General features: G+C 40.2%; 1 protein-coding gene across 2 annotated transcripts in view; it reads right to left on the bottom strand.

Annotated features, from left to right (window-relative positions):
* The window catches only part of SGSM1 (small G protein signaling modulator 1), a 283,179-nt gene that overhangs the window by 38,083 nt on the left and 223,858 nt on the right, over positions 1 to 21,238 (bottom strand). For both annotated transcript variants that reach the window (XM_089684112.1, XM_089684111.1), the window contains 4 exons: positions 20,502 to 20,640; positions 14,388 to 14,452; positions 7,772 to 7,917; positions 4,920 to 5,048 (listed from right to left, as the gene is read on the bottom strand). In XM_089684112.1, coding sequence (XP_089540238.1) covers positions 4,920 to 5,048; positions 7,772 to 7,917; positions 14,388 to 14,452; positions 20,502 to 20,640 — 479 coding nt within the window. The remainder of the gene's footprint in view (positions 1 to 4,919; positions 5,049 to 7,771; positions 7,918 to 14,387; positions 14,453 to 20,501; positions 20,641 to 21,238) is intronic.

Raw genomic sequence — 21,238 nt, 5'->3', positions numbered from 1 at the left:
ACTCGCGCCAACAGTTGTCTCCTTCTCACCAAGCTTCTTGCTGATGGTCTTGTAGCCCATTCCAGCCTTGTGCAGGTCTACAATCTTTTCTTTGACAGCTCTTTGGTCTTGCCCATGGTCATGAGGTTTGAATGGAAGAAAGATTCTTTGGACAGGTGTCTTTTAAACACATAACAAGCTGTCGTTAGAAGCACCATCTTAAATTGACAGGACTAATTTGTGTACCACATAAGCACACAGCCAGTCTGTGGGAGCAAGAACTATTGTTGGTTGGTAGGGGATCAAATACTTATTTTACTCACTGAACTGCAACTCAATTTATAACATTTGTATCTTTTTTTTTCTGGATTTTTGGTTGATATTCTGTCTCTACCATTTAAAATAAACCTATGATAAAAATTATAGACCCTTAATTTCTTTGTAAGTGCGCAAACTTATAAAATCTGCAGGGGATCAAATAATTATTTTCGCCACTGCAATTTGCAAAGTACTATTTGACAAAAAGTATACACGTCATTTGTGAAATCTGGTGCCTGTCATTGCTGGATGCCCTGTGAAAATGCTTCTTGCCTAGCTGGTTTCTAAACACCTAAGTCTACATATTACATATTTAGCAGAGTACACTCAGGAAGACAGATTTTCTGCAAAGCAATTCTGGATGAAGTGCGCTGTTGTCACCAACTTTCTCCAAGTTAGAAGTTCTTCTTGATTTTTGTCTCTCATTCCATGCAAATAGTGAACACTGCTTACTTATGCACTTCTCAAAAGAGTATGTACAAAAAACATGCTAAACAGGGTTACAGGAATAGGCCATAGAATTTGCTAGACCCAGGCACCATCCAGCCCCACTACATCATTGAAAATTAAAAGAATGCACACCTGGTGAGGCTGATATCTTGTCTCAACAGCTAACTGCAATGGCTAATGAATTATACATCTAGTGGCTAATGTACAAATCTCAATGCTTAATACAATAATTAAAAGAGCAGGCATATAAAATGTGAAAGTGACATAATTACTTTAAAGTGACCATGATGCAAAACTTAAACCGTTCATAACTATTTACTTGCAATATTAGGGTCTTTAAACTAAAATCCTATTCTTGGAGTACAGTACAGTACACAAGATCTTTAGTCTTTAACCATGGGTTATATGCAGCTACGCTCAAGTAACTGAACACTTGCAAACAAGAAAGCTGCAGGGAAATCCCATAGATAACCCCTCCCATCCCCAGCTAGCTTCAGTTTTGTAGCAAGAAATAGAGAGATCAGAAAAACAGAGGGAAGGATCTTGCACTCTATACTGTAGTCTAAGAAATGGATTTTACAAGCAGGTCAACAATCCTATCCTTTTATTCATATAGTACAGGACACAGGATCTTAAGTCTTTAACCATGGAAAGTCCAAAAGCAGCCCAACAAAGGAGGGGGAACAACACATCAGCAAAGGGGTGGACAGCACAACATCTTAAAAACGCCAGCAGACCTAAGTAACAAATAGGGTAAGAAGGGCTTGACAGCCTCAGAACAGTTTGTTGCACTTTATGACCAAAACAGGAGACTAGGTGGCCACCTTGCAAATCTGACAAACAGATGACTGATACCCAAAAAGCCCATAAAGGTGAATTTTAGTCAGAAAATTCAGTTCTGCTTAATGTCATGTAAAACATAAAAATAAGTGCCTATGCTGTTTAAAATCCAGTAATACACTGGCTCATCCTGCTCTGCACATGCTCAGTTGCTCTCAATTTTTTTTACACTGTACCTATAATGTACAGACTGTTCTGTTAACAGTTTAAAGATTTACTGCTGTTCAGGGGCTCTGGGCTTCTGCAAAATGGCAGCCTCTGGCAAGAAGAAACCAGGAATGATGCTGGAGGCAATTTACAGCACACACTAACTTTGGTAGCATAATTATTAATGTGAAATGTACTGGTATGTTGTAAGCTAAGGAACATTTTTTTAAATTCAGGTTGTTATGGGTAAAGTTCTGCTTTAAGCACTAATGGATCTAGTAAAGTGCACCTTAACAGGGAAAGAAAGAACCCTATCCTTTAGACCATGGGCTCAAATGTTGACTAGCTGTGCAGTTGTGCAAGAAGCTGCAAGCTCCCTGCGAGAACCCTCAGGAAGCACAAAAAGGAAATACGATTGCCTAAAAGAGTCTGTAGCTGGGAGGTAGACACTTACAGTGTGTACCCAGTTAATACAGTGGAGGGAAGTTTTCTGCAAATCATGTAGTGTTTCCATTTTTTTGTCCAACCCCTGTATTTTCTGTTTAAACACTGGTGAATGCAAGCACTTTATTATGAAGATTACACTAAGGAGCAATACTATGTACTAACATATATTCAACTATAGTTTGAAGTATTTATATTAAGCCCTATAGTCTCCATAATATTGAAATTAATGGTCATAGCTCCAAAGCCTAAAATGGAACAGACTCTCCTATTCTTTACAGCTAAAGAATCTGCTTTCTTAGCCTCAGATTCATCTGCAGTTGCCATAGTGCTGCACATTGCATCAATTATGACACCAGCCATTTGATGGCTTGACAGTTCTGCTTACAGCACAAGCCATCTGACAGTCATTCACAGCATGCTTAAACTGTTTTGGGAAAGTGTTTTTTTAATGGGTTTAGTTCTGCTTAAACTTTGTCAAATAATATCAGCTCCATGCATGTCTAAAGGGAAGCTGAGCTGCTCTTCTGCCATCTTTTTTAACTTACAGCAGCCATGGCTTAGTTTTTGCTTTGATTAGGATCCTCCTGTTGATGAGATAATTCAGTGATTTTCTATGTGTCAGGTATCTTCATGCATAAATAAGTGTAATTAATTTTATTTTTATTTTCTATACCGTATACCGGGGGTATTGAATTAAAATTCAAGGAGGTCTGGTAACTAAAATATTCTTCTCTCTGTTTTGTTTGATTACCATTTCTGTTATTCTGTGTATTACAGGTTGTTCTATTTATGTGTAATCCTGCTGTTGCAGTAATGTCATTGTGGATTATGTAAGTACTGTTCCATTTTCTCTATTATCTTGACAATAAAAGTTGTTTGGATTAAAAAAAAAAAATTTTTTATGGCCAAGGACCGAAAATAAATGTCCCCATTACATCAGGTTCCCCATCCACAGTAATTTATTACATTGGTTGCCACCTCAAACTTCCCCCATAAATCAACTGCCACCATCAGAGTACCCCCCTATATCAGGCGTTCCCATCAGAGCACCCCAGTAATGTGTTCCCATCAGAGTGCCCCCATACATCAGGGATTTCCTTCAGAGTACCCCCTTACATCAGGCATTCCCATCAGAGTTCCCCCTAACATCAAGCATTCCCATCAGAGTTCCCCCTAACATCAGGTTTCTGCATCAGAGGGCCCCTTACATTTGGTGTCTCCCATCAGTGTACCCCTTTACATCAGTTGTCCCCATTAGAGTGCCTCATTATAGAAGGTTCCCCCATCACGGTGACACCTTACATAGGGGTGCCCATCTGCGTGCCAACTTACATTAGGTGTCGCCATCAGAGTGCAACTTTCCATTGTGTATCCCCATCACATCAGGTGTGCCCAGAGTGCTCCTTTACATCAGTTGTCCCCATCAGAGTGCCACTTTACATCAGGTATCCCCATCACATTGCCACCTTACATCAGGTCTTGCTATGAGAGTGCCCCCTTATACTCAAAGTACCCCTTTCCATCATATTTCCCCATCATAGTGCCCCTTTACATCATATTCCGCATCTGCGTGTCCCTTTCCATTACGTGCCCATCAGAGTGCCCCTTTCCACACTATGTGCTCCCCTAACATAACATGTGCCCATCAGAGTGCCCCTTAACATAAAAGATGCCCATCAGAGTGCCCCTTAATATAAAATGTGCCCATCAGAGTGTTCCTTAACATAAAATAAGCAGCATGCTGATGGGCACATTTTATATTAAGGGGCACTCTGATGAACACATTTACATTAAGGGGCACTCTGATGAGCACATTCACATTAAGGGGCACTCTGATGAGCACATTCACATTAAGGGGCACTCTGATGAGCACATTCACATTAAGGGCACTCTGATGAGCACATTTATATTAAGGGGCACTCTGATGGGCACATTTAATGTTAAAGAGTAATGCTGATGGGCACATTTTATGCTAAGGGCCACTCTGATGGGCACATTTATATTAAGGGGCACTCTGATAGGCACATTTAATGTTAAAGAGTAATGTTGATAGGCACATTTAATGCTAAGGGACACTCTGATGGGCACATTTTATGCTAAGGGGCACTCTGATGGGCATATTCTATGTTGTGCCCATCAGAGTGCCCCTTAACATTAAATGTACTCATCAGCATTACTCTTTAACATTAAATGTGCCCATCATACTGCCCCTTAATATAAATGTGCCCATCAAGGTCCCCCAGAAAGAACACACCCTACTTTGAGGGCAGACAGGAGCAAAAGGCAGGAGCTTGCCGAGATCCTTGCTGAAGGGGGCGGGGTGCATGCTTGTGGACAGGAAGGGATTAGGAGGCGGGAGATAAAGCAAGCTGCAAGTGGCGGGACGCATGTGTGATGTCATTGGTTTCCTGAACGCCCTGCTGAGCAGCGAAGCTGTCATTCCAGTCTGGCAGGCTGGGCGGGAAAGCTGCTCGGGCCGTTCTCGGACCGCAGTCCGCCATTTAGTGACCACTGACGTATACCATACAACCCCTTCTTTACTTCATTTTATGTTGGCAAAAGATTTGTACACTAATGTTTATGGCAGACACTTTCCCTGCTCTTTATAAAGTAAATGAAGCTAATGATTAGCAATGCACTTAGAGAAGGACACATGTCTTCTTTATTCTAAATATACCATTTACTTTTTTCTGATATGAACTGTTCATTACCAGTAAAGTATTAAAGAGAGCACAAACCTCTTTTCTCTCTGCTTCTGTCATTCCAAACCGATAATGACCAAGAAGAAAAGGCCAGACTTCCTTTCTAATCTCATGCTGAATGCCTCCATAGTAAATGAGACGTAATAATTCTTGTTCTTCATAATTCTGATAAACCAGAAAAAAACATTAGTAAACATTAGTTTATAATGTGGGTCACTACTAGAATATACAGTACTGTGCAAAAGTGTTAGGCTGGTGTGAAGAAATGCTGTAAAGTGAAAATGCTTTCAAAAGTATATATTTTAATTATTTTTATCAATCTACAAAATGCAAAGTGAGAAAGAGAAGTAAAATTTAAATCAAATCAATATTTGATGTAACTACCCTTTGGCTTCAAACCAGCATCAATTCTCACACTTGCACAAAGTCAGAGATTTTGCAGAATTAGAGTCAGGTGTATGATTACGAAATTATACCAAGTAGGTGCTAATGATCATTAATTTCATATGTAGGTTTAAACAGTAATTAACTGAAACAGAAACAGATGTATGAGAGGCTTAAAACTGGATGAGGAACAGTTAAACTCTGGCTCTGGGAGACCGTTTCATTTCACAGAACATACACCATGGCAAGACTTCTTGGAGAGACCTTGCTGGTGCAATATAACTACTGTGTGTCTTGTTGCTGTGCTCAAAGATTTCAAAGCAGACTGGGGTTTCAAGATGTTCTATTCAAGCATTTTGAAAGAAGCACAAAGAAATGGGCAACGTTGAGGACCACAGATATAGTGGTCAGCTAAGGAAACTTAATGCAGCAGATGAAAGAGGCATCACGCTTAATTTCCTTCGACATCGGAAGATGTCCAGCAGTGCCATTAGCACAGAACTGGTGTAAACCAGTGGGACCCAGGTACATCCATCTACTGTCCGGAGAAATGTGGTCAGAAGTGGTCTTCATGAAAGAATTGCAGCCAAAAAGCCAAGGCTTTGACGTGAAAACAAAGTTAGGAAACTCATTTATGCACAGAAACATCTGCACTGAGGTACAGAATATGGAAGCAGGTGCTCTAGTAAGTCAAAATCTGAAATATTTGGCTGCAGTAGGAGGCAGTTTGTTCACTGAAGGGCTGAAGTGCGGTGTCTGTAGGCAACAGTGAAGCATGGTGGAGATTCCTGGCAAGTGGCATTTGTGGGCATGGGGTTGTAGATTTGGTCAGGATCAATCGTGTCCTCAATACTGAGAAATGCAGGCAGATACTTATCCATCATGACATACCATCAGGGAGGCATGTGATTGACCCTACACTTATACTACAGCAGGACAATAACCTCAAACATAAAGCCAATGTCATTAAGAACTATCTTCAGTGTAAGGAAGAACAAGGAGTCCTGAAAGTGATGGTTTGGTCCCTATAGATCCCTGATCTCAACATCAGCGAGTCTGTCTGGGATTACATGAAGAGACATAATTATTTGAGGCAGCCTACATCCACAGAAAATCTGTAGTTTGTTCTCCAAGATGTTTGGAACAACCTACCTTCCAGGTTCCTTCAAAAACTGTGTGCAAGTGTATCTGGAAGAAGTGAGGTGGTTTTAAAAGCAAAGGATGGTCACAGCAAATATTGATTTGATTTGTCTTCTATTCATTTACTTTCTATTTTGTTAAAACTATTTACACTTCTGGAAACTGACACGGACATTTCACTTGCAGAGACATCCATTTACATCAGTTTTCATGTGCGTTTCAGTGAGTTTTATACATGATGCTGATTCCTGGGCAGAAAAAACCCGCAATGTGATACTAGTGATTTTTTGTGTCCTTCCAGAAGGCGTGCAGAAAAACTCACATCTCTACACATGGTGTGAAGGTGGTCTAAATGTAAAATTTACTGACATTTATGAGTAAAGTGTCTTAACTGATCTCTTCTGCTGGTTGCCTGGCTGTCACAGTGACCCTCTGGCTTCATTACTTTGAGTTACTCTCCATGAACATTAAAGCAAATAAGACTGCCTGGCTTTACACTGACTTTCTTGATCTGCTTACTTCTTCTTGGTTAGTGACTCAAAGTATAGAAGTCATAAAGTCATTATAATAGAAAGACAAATAGCATATTTACACCTACATGATGGTAATGTAAAACAAATCCAGGAAACAGTTTTGTAACTTTGGCAAGTGTTAGTAAAACTGTACATATCATAGCACTACTTAGTGTATCCAGGTGAATTATACCATGTGTTTTGGGCTTTCATTTGGTGGTAAATGGTAATACATATCTCCTGTTTTTTTAGTATCAAAGAAAAAACAGGCACAAAATAGTAAAAAAAAATGTTTTTTTACATTATAGCTGCATATTTCTTGCTGTTACTATAACCTAACATCAGAGAACAAACCAAAATATATTCTCCTGCTCCTGACAATCGTATTGATACCACATTTGTGTATGTTATTTGTTGTTTGAACCTGTAGTAGGGCCCAGAATCAATAGTGCATGATTTACTTTTTAATCTACCTAAAAACACATTGATACTAAGCCTAAAATGTTTTATTAAAGCCTACCTAAAATGCATTGACCTTAGACCCTAAGCTTTACTCTGGCAATGACCTAGTTCAAACCCTGGTCTAGCTATTTTATCTTTATTTTTAAATGTTTTTTTTCCACATACTTTTTTGTTCATAATTTTCTCTTCTAGCAAGAACAAGATACAATGTCCAAGTATGTTCTTAGCACAAACACAGAAGTGTATATATGCGACCCCACAGATAAAGCCCCAGTTATGTTAGGCTGCATATATGCGTATGCTAGGTGAGATGTTCCCTCACAACAGGCTTTATATTAAAAGTAAACTTTTTTCTTTAGACACCCATGATATTATTTTAGTTGGACTTACTGTGCTGTCTTCTAAATACTTTTGCCAAAACTCTACAGTTAGCCCTCCACTGGCATCCATTGGCACATCAGGATACACAATTTTATGATTTACCAGAGCTGATAAATGTGTTCTCACAGTAGATAGATGTCTGCAGTAGGCCAGCCCTATAATAATAATCATAATAATAATATTAATCATAATAAGAGTCAGTTAATATTAGAAATACTTACAGGGACACGGTTAAAAAAAAGAAAACCACTGCTGCGGGTATAAAATGTTTCCAGTTAGCATCTGAGCTTCCTGCTGACTTCCACCCCCACACATTCCTATTGTCCCATCATTATGATGAGCTGCCTCACTAGACAATACAAATGTGCAGAGAGCAAGACAAAGCAGGTAAGCTTCTGCACTACCTGATACGCATGTTTACCTGTCAGAACAGGTGGCATTTGTAAAAGTGGGATATTAGAGCAGTTTTGAATCGGGAGGCAACCGCTGTTCTTCAGGGTAAGGATGGGTTCCTGCTAACTAAAGGGAAAAAAGCAGCATATAAAATGTGCTGGGTGCTGCAGGGATTAGTGGCTATGGTTAAAAATGGGTTTAATGTTTTATTGCAACACACAATTTCATATATAAATGCTAACAAAGGAAGAACTGTAAGGGGTAAATTGTAAAAAAAAGAAACACTTCATAAGCTGAACAAGATGACGCTGCTCTGCAAAGTGAAACACTAAAAAAATTATCATGCCACCATCAAAAATAGTCCTCATCGAAAAGTTCACTCATCACTGCTGAATGTTTACTATGGGGAACTCCCCCAGGGCAAATGCCATATTATGCCTCAGCAAGTCTCCTCTGTTTTTCTCCCACAGGGAGGCCCTCTTCCATATGATAAGCCGCTATATAGATCATAGAAACCTAATAAGTTGGATGTGGTTGCAGAAATACCATTGCTGTTTGTTTTTGATCTATGCTGACTTACAGCTGATATTTGTTGTAGTATGTTCCTGTATAACTCTTTGGATACTGTTATGCTTGTACTGATGTCAACAGCTGCAACTAAATAAAGAATTAAAAAAAAGAAAGAAATACAATTGCACCGTCTCTTCACTGTTCAGATTTTACCTTATGCTTAAAGCATTATAGCAATATGCCTATTGTTTCGTATTTCTTTGGACCATTCCCTTTTGTTTTTTTCTTTAAAAAGTTTCAATATAAATGATGTAAAGAGAAAAACAATCCTTATCTTTCAGTTTCCTTTACAAAACAGCCCACCCAACACATTCAATGTCTCTTGGGTCATTATTAGACACGTTTAAGACTACAAATGCGATGACAGTGCTATAGCACTCAAAAAGAATAATTCATTAAAACTAGAGAAATGCAAATGAGCATATGATTAGAGATGTTGCAAAAAGCAACATTCCACTTTATGGAAAATACAAGAATTTTGATTTGGTATACATTAAAGCTCTTCTTCTCGAGCCCTAATGAATAAGCCCATCTGTCATCCCATTTTTCCCAGCATATTTATTCCTGATAAACTATGTAAATGTGCTCACATGCATTTACTTAATACTGCTGCTGTCAAAATAGGGCAACAGTGTGGTCTTAATGCAAAATATTAGAATTTTTGGTTTACCTGGAAAATCCTTTTCTTGGCGTACATCTTCAGACACAGAGAGCTTAGATATACAGGACTACTTGGGTTATGCTGCCATCTTTAGGTGAATGGACACTCCCAGACATAACCCCTCCCAGGTCACCTAAGCCTCAGTTTTGTAGCAAGCAATGAGGACACAGACAGGGGGTCAGAGGGGAGTTTGCCCTGTGATGTACAACTCCAAGAAAATGATTTTTCAGGTAAACCAAAAACCCTAATTTCTTTATTGTACATCACAGGACACAGATGACTTAGATATTCATGACAATATGGGATGTTCCAAAGCACTGAACATGAGGCTTGGCAACAGAGCAACATGGCAAACGTGTCAACACCCAAAACAGAATGGGGGAAGAACCCTACTACAAAGCTGCATGCAAGACCTTCCACCCAAAACTGACATCCACAGAGGCATGAGCATCTACCTGGTAAAACTCAGCAAACATCTGAACAACATCCAAACAGTGAAGCATCCTTTCCTTATGAAACCACCTTAGGTTGGAAAGACAACCTAAGCCTCAAAGTGATTCTAAAGGCTTACAAAAAAAAAAAAAAAATAACAAACATGCCTATACTTATCTGCTGTGTGCAGTGGTTTTGCACAGAGCAGCCTGGGTCCTCTTCTTCTCAGGTCCCCCGCTGGCTCTCCTGGCCCTTACTGCTATCGGGTGCCCCCACAGCAAGCATCTTGGTTTGGGGGCACCAGAGCATGCACGCTCCCCAGCCACTGATCTGTGTGTCCATTCACACACTGAGCTGCTGAGTGTCCCAGAGGGCTGCGGGAGGTGGCAAACTCAGCCAGAAGTGGGAGCAGGTACCTGTCAAAACCAGGTACCTGCTCCCCCTCCCCTCCAAAAGGTGGCAAATGTGGCAGCGGAGAGGGGGGGGGGGGATAGGCTAGAAAAGGGGAGATTCCACTTTTGGGTAGAACTCAGCCTTAAGTCACATTTCTGTACAGGTCTAGAATTTCAAAGAGCCTGTTATTTCAACTTAGGGACAGCAGACATCAGTACACAGGCATTTACCAGAGCTGTAAATCTCTAATTGAAGTTCTGGCAGGGGGTCTGGCAGTGTCTGCAAACCATAAACATCTACAAATTATCACTACCCTCTGGGGGGAATTGAGATTGACCCTTCCTAAAACAGTCACAAAATTCTACAGGTCACTCATGTTTTGTAGGGAAATCAAACCCTTCAGGAATGCACAGCGCACTATAAACTGTCGTGACCAGGGCTAAAGGGTATCATAAAGCCAGTCAGGCCTACAGCGACCTTTCTGAGACCTCTGCCTCACTCGCAATGTCAAATATCTACACACATTTTATAAAATCAGACGGGACCAAGACATATTAATATTAAGTATATACTTGAATGGGCAACATCATAACAAACAAATCAAGGTAATACAGGACTAAGCTATAGTATACAGAAGGTGAGATAGCAGTCTCCTACCTCCTGGGTGACAGGCCTATCTGAGACACCCTGTGTTTAATATCACTGGACACGAAATTCAATGCTGAACAATAATCTACCAGTTTCCAGAATTCAACCAGTACATATTTGAAGATATTAATATCGGTATAAAACTGTAAGGAATGGTCAGAGTACAGTTGTAAATACAGTGACATCCCAGCCACTCCTCAGCTGCTTAATTGCTCACATCATTTCTGTCAGCAATCCCCTCATCCGCAAGAAATTGGGGAAGCCCTTGCAGTTGACAGCTCTCATTTAACATCAAACCAAGGAACATCTGTCAAGTAGTATGAGAGCCAATGTATCATCTTGCTTGATTAAGTGGACTCTGCTGAACCAAGACTTTCATTTATTTCAAGTATTTTTCATTCTTCAACCTTTTGTTTTGCTGTTGCAGTGTCGTCTCTTTGTGTTCTTTGTAATACTTTTTTCTGTAAATATTTTCTTTGCATCATGTTTTACTTTCATTATTAAACTATATTTTGAAAAGTGTTAAATTGTCTTTAATGCCCTAAATCCCTGTCTCTTGAAGAGCACTAATATCTGGTAAAATTGCTGAATATACCAGTTTGTGGTGACAATGTGTGTTACAGAGATTTTTGTTCTAAAATCATAGTTGCTACTGCTAATATTGTGAACATTTACTACTTCTCGATAAAAGTAGTTGGTGGCAGTTTAAAGAGTTAAATGCTTAGATAACTAAACCCAGTGACAATCGCTCTTAGTCTGTTGGCACTTAGATTGTGGTCCCACAAACTGGAACATTTTTGTGCAGGGTGAGGCTGAGAGTGTGATTGTTGCAAATCAGTGACTGCGCAGTGTGAAGTTGATCAGCCAGTTGTCAAAAGTTGATGAAGAGGGCATTGGTGTGACCCACGTTTGGCACAGGCCAAACAGTCCTTATGATACCCTGCACAAAACCTTTAACCAAGGAAAAAGAAATAACAGGTGAAAAAGAACGGCCAAGGCTGAGATCTGTCCCTTGATACCTAAGGCAGAGGCATCTCCACAGCAGCCTGCAGAAACAGCAAAATGCTCCCCACGACATACTGTCAGGGATGAAACTTATGACTCATCTGCCAAGACATTTATGATATCTGCATACTACATTTTTCTTGGCCAAGTATGACTGATCAGAATCACTGAATATCTGTTCAGCTTTGTCTTGCCCAACAGGCGAAGAAGAAGCTGCAGTGGAGGAAAAGCATAAATCAGAGAAAACTGATCTCAAGGAGTCACCAAGGCATCACAAACCTGGCCAGTTAGTTAGCACCATAAGGTATACTTTTCACTGGCCAGTTAGTTGCTGAATCTGAAGACCAAGAGAGTCCTCCAGTACAGACAATCTCTGCAAACATCTCCAGGTTGAGAGCCCGTTCTCCTAGATTCAGCTGCTAATAGCTGAGAAAGTCCACCTGACAATTTTCCACAGCAGAAGCATACAGCTCACCCCTAAACAAGAGCTTCTTCCTGAGCAGTGTGACGTCTTGTCCCTTCTTGATGGCTGATGTATGCCACAGCATGGCATGGTCCGACTGAAGACCCCAAAAGGTAGTCAGATTAGAAGAGGAGAGCCACAAGATTTGCCCAAAGTTCCAGGATGTCAGTCAGCAAGTACTGATCTGACAACCACATTCCCTGAACCAAGAAGTTCTCTAGAACACCTCCATAGCCTGATACATTGGCATCCATTTTCATGTCCATTCAATTAATTGGAAGAAATTCCCAGTATCCACCATCTGAGTGGATACCTACCATTTCAGAGCACAAAACTCCCACAAGTGCGACAAAGCTCAGAGGCACTCAGAAGTCCAGTAGCAGAGCCACCTGGCCCAATAATAACAATCACATTAGGTACACCCCACAGGACAATCAGGGACTGGACCCCCCTCCCCTCCATGGAGATCTTTGCCCAGGGCATGTAGAGCACCCTACCAGGGAGTTCAACTAGTATTTTGTACCCAGATTTCTGCCCACAGGTTTTAGCACAAACTGGTAACATTATAGTCAATCCCTTTTCTTGCATGCAGGGCCCAGGTACAATCCCTCTTAATCTGCAGGCTGTAGAAATCGGGAGAGCTCTTCAGAGGGACACAGGAAGGCACATCCATCACCTAAGGCAGTGGTCGGCAAGCCGCGGCTCGCGAGCCACATGCGGCTCTTTACAAGCTTAAATGCGGCTCTTCTGTGTGCCGGGCGCCCGCTCCCCTCCCTCCCCTCCCTCCTCTCCCTCCCCTCCCACGGGCGTGTGCCGGGCGGCCGCCCCCTCACCTCCCCTCCCTCCTCTCCCTCCCCTCCCACGGGCGTGTGCCGGGCGGCCGCCCCCTCACCTCCCCTCCCTCCTCTCGGACGGCCGCCCGCTCCCCTCCCTCCTCTCGGGCGGCCGCCCCAAAAGTCAGGACTCTGATGCTGTCAGGATGTAGGCGGGGCAGCCAGGATGTAGGCGGGGCAGCGTGACGAACTCCTCTCCTCTCACAGTCCGCCCTGAAGACCAGAACGGCGCGGGAAGCACGACGAGAGGAACGCGCGGAGCAAAGGTAAGTGAATTGACACAGGGGGGACTTACTATATGGGGGATGAATTACTATATGGGGGACTTACTATATGGGGGGGGACTTACTATATGGGGGATGAATTACTATATGGGGGGGGACTTACTATATGGGGGGGGACTTACTATATGGGGGGGGGACTTACTATATGGGGGACTTACTATATGGGGGATGAATTACTATATGGGAGATGAATTACTATATGGGAGATGAATTACTATATGGGGGATGAATTACTATGGGGGATGAATTACTATATGGGGGATGAATTACTATGGGGGATGAATTACTATGGGGGGGATGAATTACTATGGGGGGATGAATTACTATATGGGGGATGAATTACTATATGGGGGATGAATTACTATGGGGGGATGAATTACTATGGGGGATGAATTAATATGGGGGATGAATTACTATGGGGGATGAATTACTATATGGGGGATGAATTACTATATGGGGGATGAATTACTATGGGGGGGATGAATTGCTATGGGGGATGAATTGCTATATGGGGGATGAATTGCTATATGGGGGATGAATTACTATGGGGGATGAATTACTATGGGGGAATGAATTACTATATGGGGGATGAATTACTCTATGGGGGATGAATTACTATATGGGGGATGAATTACTATGGGGGATGAATTACTATATGGGAGATGTATTTTCAGTTTTAAAAATGTGGCTCTCAAAATAAATTTCAATCGTGGTTTTGGCGAGATTTGGCTCAGTTGAAAAAAAAGGTTGCCCACCACTGACCTAAGGAAACTGGAGGCTTAGTTGAGCTGGAATGGAATTCCTGGCTTTTGTAGCCAGTATCCATTCACCTGAAGGTGGTAGCAAAACCCAAGTAGTAATAAATATTCTTTCAAGTCCTTTGTGTCCTAGGATGCACAATTAAGAAACATTTATTAAAGAAAACTATGTGGCACATACTTACACCCATAGAAGGCTCTTGAGACAATCTGATACTTCATATTGTCACATAACATTTTGAGAGGAGCCCTAGAAAAAGATTTAAATTTAAAAAGTTACTTTCAACAATAAAAACATATATTAGATGGTGGAGAAGAACTATTAAATACAACAGGATGTGTGTCAGCATAACAGGGAACACAACCTGGATATGGCAAGTTAGGCATGTATTGGGTATTTTAGGTATGTATTCCTATATCATGTTCTGTTAAATGTGTTGCACTCATACATACACAATGCAAAGTTGCCAAACCATTCCCCCATGCACAAGAGTAATAGCAACCTGCAGGCATCTGAACCATACCTAACATCACCTCAACCTAGACTAGTAGCTATCCTCTGTCTATCTGACCCTGCTTGTTGCACTATTGCTAGTCCAAGCATGACCTTTAGAGTTCCTTGCAAAAGGTGTTCCTGTTTTGTTACATTACAGCCTGGAATTAAAATTATTTTGTTAGTTCTGTATCATGATGGTACCATGATGGCCTCCGATGCCCCGTCACCACATATGGGTGAGCTGCCGATGTATAGGCCTTCAAGGTTGCATGACTCCTCTTGGTGGCTGACACAAGTTGTTGGAGAACTTGGCTTCCATCAATGACCATGTTCCTTGAACTGTGAAGGACTGGAACACTCCTCCCCAGGCTGAAATACTGCCATTTGTGGTTGTCACTTTCCAGTGCAGAATGACCAAGATAGGGAATGTTTTGCTTGGCTGGATAGGAGCATTGGTAGGTCAAAAGAAGGAAAGTGCTTTTTCCATGCCAACAAAATGTTGTGTTAGAGAGGTCTCAAATCAAATCGATAGAACGGAACAACCTTTACAAAGTCTAACAAGAGACCCAGAATTCTCAAGGAGAATGTCACAGAGAGGCATCTTTTTGACTGCAAGTCCCAAGCATAAGCTCTTAGAGAGAGAGAATTCTTCTCTGGAAGGAATATTTAGAATATGTCCAGGTTCAATACAACAACAAAGGTTAAGGGATAAGAAGCCCACCAAATAAGTAGTTTCAAGGGAGGACAAATATGATATATCTCAAAGACTGACTTTATTATGAATCTAAAAATACAAAAATGACTGAGATGAAGTTGCAACTGGCAAACCTCCAGACCTTCATTGAAGAGAACACCAAGTAACTGGAACCCCATAAGGAAAAAACAGAGTTTACAAAGAATAATAATCTACGTATTTAGGAGTTGAAGAAAGTTCAAAAGAACCAATGTAAAATGAAACAAACTAATCTTAAAAGAGATTTAGTGGACTGGGAAAGAGATGAGATCTTTGATTTAACAAAAACTCACATTAGGAGTAGGTCTAGGAGAGGGTGTTTCTACTCGCATACTACCTTCTAAGGGAGGCTTAACATCCTCAGAATGCGAGGATGAGATTGGTACTAAATCAGTAAGTTTTTTTTAGACAAGGAGCCCCCCCCCCCCTTCCCCCAGGGGATGGAGGTGGCTTTAGGGGAGGGAATTTTGAAACAGTCAGATGAGGAAGAAGTAAGGGAGAATGCAGAGAAAAGGAGAAAGAACTGGGTCCTCCAGGAAAGCAGGGGAAGGGAAGGACAAAGAGTCAGAAAAGATAGTGTCCCCACCTCTGGAAGCAGGGAGATCTTAGAGAAGGGAAATACAAGATATGAAGCTGATCAATCTTTCTGGTTTTAAATTAAAGGACAGGCATACCAAGCTTACAGAGAGGCCTCTCGTTCTCACCCACAAAGAAAATGGACATGTTTGAAACCTACAAAGGATATTAATTTATTACTGAAGAGATTTTCCTCAGACTCGTCCATTAGGGTGCAGGGAAAATGGGACCCCCCTCGAAACACATCAGCCATTTTGAGTGTCTTCCCATGACTGGGATTCACGCAGTGGACCAGATCATGTAGTACACTGTGGATATTGATGGGCTTGAGATGTTATGCTGTTTGTGAGTAGATACGTGCGATTCGTTTCCTCCCAAATCGAAATTCGAACAAATTTTCCATTATTCGGATATATCCAAATTCTGAATTACAACAGTAGCAAATTTAAACGAATCCAAATTAAAATGAAATTCAGCTGAAATTCGAATCGAATTAAAAAACAAATCTGAAAACAAATTTGAATTAAAAAAACAAGAATAGAATAAAATAGAACAGAAAATAAAGGAATAGAAAAGAAAAGAATAGAGAATTAAAGATTAGACTAGAAAAGAATAGAGGGAAAAAAAACAGAATAGAAAATAAAAGAATAGGAATAGAACAGAATACAAAAGAAAAGAACAGAATAGGAAAGAATAGAGTAAAAGAGAACAAAATAAAATAGAAAATAAAGGAATAAAATAGAAAAGATTAGAATAGAAAACCAAAGAATAAAATAGAAAATATTAGAATAGAATTGATTCTATTCTATTTGATTTTCTATTAGAATAGAACAGAAAAGATTAGAACAGAAATTAAAGACTAGAATATAAATTAGAATAGAAACTATTAAAATAGAAAATCAAAGAATAGTAAAACAATAGAATAGAATGAAACAGAAATAATATAACTGTCTTCTGAAATTCGAATTTAATGAACTTGAATATAATACATTAGAATTCTAGAATATAAAATAATAGAGTAGAAAAGAATAGAGGGGAAAAAATAAAATAGAAAAAAAAAAAAAAGAACAGTATACAAAAGAAAATAATAAAATAAAAAACAGTAGAGTAAAACAGAACAACATTGAATAAAAAGTAGAATTAGAATAGAATAGAAAAGATTAGACTAGAAAATCAAAGAACAGAATAGAATAAAAAACAGAAAATCAATAGAATAGAATAAAATAGAAAGAATATAACGGTGTTCCAAAATTTGAATTTGGAATAGAATGAATTTGAATTCAAATATAAAACATTAGAATAAAATATAAAAAAATAGAAAAGAATAGAATACTTTACAAAACATTAAAAATTGTCAGCTGCGCTATGATGACCTAAGTAGTAATCAACAAAGGCACTGTGAAACTTTTGCTGAAAAAAAAATAGAAATTTCCAATATGGTGGTCATGCAACTCTTCATATAGGCCATATACCATCAAAAACACATATGGATTGTTGATTATGGATTGTAACATTAACATTGTTATCGAATCCGTAAGAACTATTTTCAAATCTGTTCAAAATTTTTAATTTGGCTGAATTCGAATAAATAAAATGAAACAAATTAAGAAAACTAATTAAACGAAGTTAACAAATTGAACAAAACGAAATTAGTCAAATAAATCAAAACAATTATTTTTTGTTTTGCACATGTCTATTTGTGAGTATATATTTGTTTTATCGCTTCAATAAAAGGAATCACAAAAAAAATGCCCAAGGCTGGTGCACCCTTCTGTTCTTCTAGTGTGTCTTTTGGGCTTCCCCAGTCCTCAGGCAGTTGCAAACTTCTGCCAGTACTGGAGTGGCTGAAGATCTGAAGATGAAAAGAGGCTCCTAACATCGTGATCAAGAAAAGCGATAAAGGGGGCAATGCAGTGCTCCTATCTGAACACATGTATGAGCAGGAGGTTAGGAGACAGGTTGGGGATAACTCCACATATAGGAAGCTATCGGGAAACCCATTCCCTGGCCTAGTTGATTCACTTAACAATAAATTATATTTGGCCTATGAGGCACATTTGATTACTAAAGTACAAGTGAGAATATAGTACACCCACCTTCTATGTCATCCCCAAAATTCATAAATCACAATCTGACTGATAAGCCAATAGTATCTGCCATTAAAGGTCCTCTTGGGCAGATTGGTAAATACCTAGATGCCCTGATCAAAGAGATAGTGGCCATATTGCCCTCATATGTTCAGGATACAAGGGATGTGTTTTCTAAGATTAAACAGGTGGAGGTTCGAGAGGGAGCTCTCCTGGTAGGTATCGACGGTGAGTCACTTCATAAATCCAACCCACACCAATGGGGTCTCGTTGCAGTGTTCCATTTCCTCGAGGCAAACATCCCCGATACGGGCACCCAGAATACGTTTCTACTAAATCTGTTAGAATTTGCACTAGTTTTTTTCAATTTAAAATTGCCAACAGGTGAGGAGCACCAGCATATTGCTTGTCTTCATCTGGAGTGGTGGGAGGAGGAAATGGCGAATTGATTCCTGATGGCTGAGATAGATCAGTGATGTCTTGATGCTCTGGAAAAGCTCAGTGAGTGACCTTGAGACCTTCCTGACTGAACTGGGGATAATTAAACGTAATATACAGTTAATGTACAATTCTTGGACCTCCTCATCTCAATAGAAGATCAAAAATTCCAAACTAAGCCCTACCGAAAGGAGACAGCAGCTAATACCTTGTTAAAGGCAACAAGCTACCACCCGCTGTCCCTGATAAAAGGTATTCCCATGGGCCAGTTCCTGCATATACACAGGAACTGTTCCCATGAAGAGGACTATAGGGAAGAAGCTGAGAAACTATACAGGTTCAGAGATAGAGGTTATCCCCATAGTACTATCAGGAGAGCCAAAAATAAAGCTTCCGAGTATGAATAGAACTTGTAGGGTATCCCCTTTGGGGACAGATCCCAAAGGGAACAAGTAAGGGTTATTCTGAATAGGCACTGGAACATCGCAATTCGTTCTCCGCTAGCAGCAACTGTGGGCCCGAGCCCTTATTGGTTGCGAAACGGGCCAGGTATCTGATTGATGAGACTGTCCAGTTGGAGGGTACCAATGAATTGGCTCAAGGATTTACCAAGAGCTAGAAGCATGTTCCCAAGTGGACATAGTGAAATTTGCAACTATGTTGAGAAAAACAGTGTGTTCATCCATGCAGATCTTTCGAATGCTTACCACATTAGACAGTTTATTAATTGCAGCATGACATGCCTCATTTATAATGCTGGAGGGTCTGTGCTCTAAATTCTATGTGAGTAAGAATAAATGTCACCTTAGCGTCCGCATCAGTGAACACAAAAGCATAAAACATTGTGAGAACCATAGTCTACTAGCACAATGTTTTGCTATGATGCATAATGGAAAACCAGATGGATTACTGGTTAAGGGCATTTATGCGTTAAACCTGTCCAACCGCAGAGGGGAGGGGAGCCGAGCTGAGCCCAGCTAATTTACAATACCACAGAAATGGCAGGCAAGGAGAGAGGGGGAGAGAAGAAGATGCAGACACACTGCAGAGAGAGCAGAATGACGGAGGGACACAAACTGACCACACTATCATGGATTGATAGCCATCATTAGTGTGGTCAGTTTACAGACAGGAATAGCCAGGACCAACCAGGTATTTTAGAACATGGAAAGGACTACATATCATTGCAAGCCTGCAATGCAGTCTACCCTGCCTTAAAGAGACAGGAACAAAATATTTTTATAGATTTACAAACACTTTAACCTACCAGTGCAACTGGAGTATCACTTTTGGGCTTACATAACCTTTAGTATGGAAAATTAATGTAGGGTAGGTATTGAAAGGCACTGGTTAGTTGTTAGTGGATGGTGTATATACTCAACCTAGGTTTCTCACCTATGCTTGAGGGGCTGTGATAAGGAGAAAAAAACATTTTTTTAATTGTTGTGAAAGGATTTGTAGGGAGCTTAGGGGTGGGAAAAGTTTCTATTCCAAAGTTCATATGTTGCCTGGTAGCAAGACTTCCTTAAGTAGTGTCAGCTGTCCACTGGCTTTTTTTATAAAGCTCAGGGATCCCTCACTCTTTCTGCTGTGGGAGCCTACTGCTAGGTGAAAAGGCGGGTTACTGACTGACCCCTAAAGTCTCAAGAGCTACCTGTTTGTTTGGGGTAACTCATAAGGGACACCCTGATAGTCAGGAACTAACATGCATTTAGTTACCGGCTTAGACAAACAGATATTATGCTTTATGCTATGAACATGCTATACAAAGCACTCTTTGAAACTGTGTCTGTTGCCTTGCTGCATAAAAATACAGGATAACCCTGCTTGGATTGTTCCTGGGTACATACATACACATATACATAGACATATTGTAGGTCATGGTGGAATTCGATCAATTATTTGTGTCTAAATATTGACAGCATATTAAGATTAATAGGTGAAACAGCTAGTTTCCAGCATGATATACCTTTCATGATTGCAGCCATTGGCTGGACCCCCATCTGAAGAGCCACTCTGTGAGCATGAAGAGCAAGAGGACTTGCGTGTACTTGGCTGCCACATAGAAGGTAACCCAACCCCCTGAGGATCTATAAAATCCTGAGGCACTGTGGAAGAGGAACAAATAGGAAAAACAAAAGAATAAAGTTAAATTTCTCTCTTGCAGTTCAACACCCTACATTATTTTTACCACTGGAGCAAAACTAGTGAAGTTAACTAGCTTCGATAATTTGATATTTTCTGTTACAAATTTAAGGGGTGTACTTATAATTCACTGTGTGAATTTCTTAATCATTCGTACAGTTGGCACAAGTAATCCCCGTAATTTGTGTAATATGTTTACTTCCTATGATTGTCAACTCCATCTACTGGTATAAATGCAGTGTTTTTCTGAAATACTCCAATCAGGAAAATCCTGCATTATGGCTACTAGATGTACGAAGTAAACATATTGCACAAACTATAAGATTTATATATGAGATATTTGTACAAGGAATTTTTGTACAGCATAAAAATACACCCCTAATATCTGAGTAATTACATACATGCATACATGTTCATCCTGTAGAGAACTGATTCCATTTTAATGCCTAAAAGTAGCAAATAGCAGTGTCATGCAACCTGGTTCCTCAACTTGCCTTGCCGTTTTGGTCTGCTTTCCTTACTCAGTGGATTCTCCTGGTATTGACCTCCTACCTGGAATAC

The sequence above is a fragment of the Staurois parvus genome, unplaced genomic scaffold, assembly GCF_062004578.1.
Source record: "Staurois parvus isolate SC_StPar_1 unplaced genomic scaffold, SC_StPar_1.0 ptg000336l, whole genome shotgun sequence".
Taxonomy (NCBI): domain Eukaryota; kingdom Metazoa; phylum Chordata; class Amphibia; order Anura; family Ranidae; genus Staurois; species Staurois parvus.
This window is presented reverse-complemented; position numbering and strand designations above follow the sequence as displayed.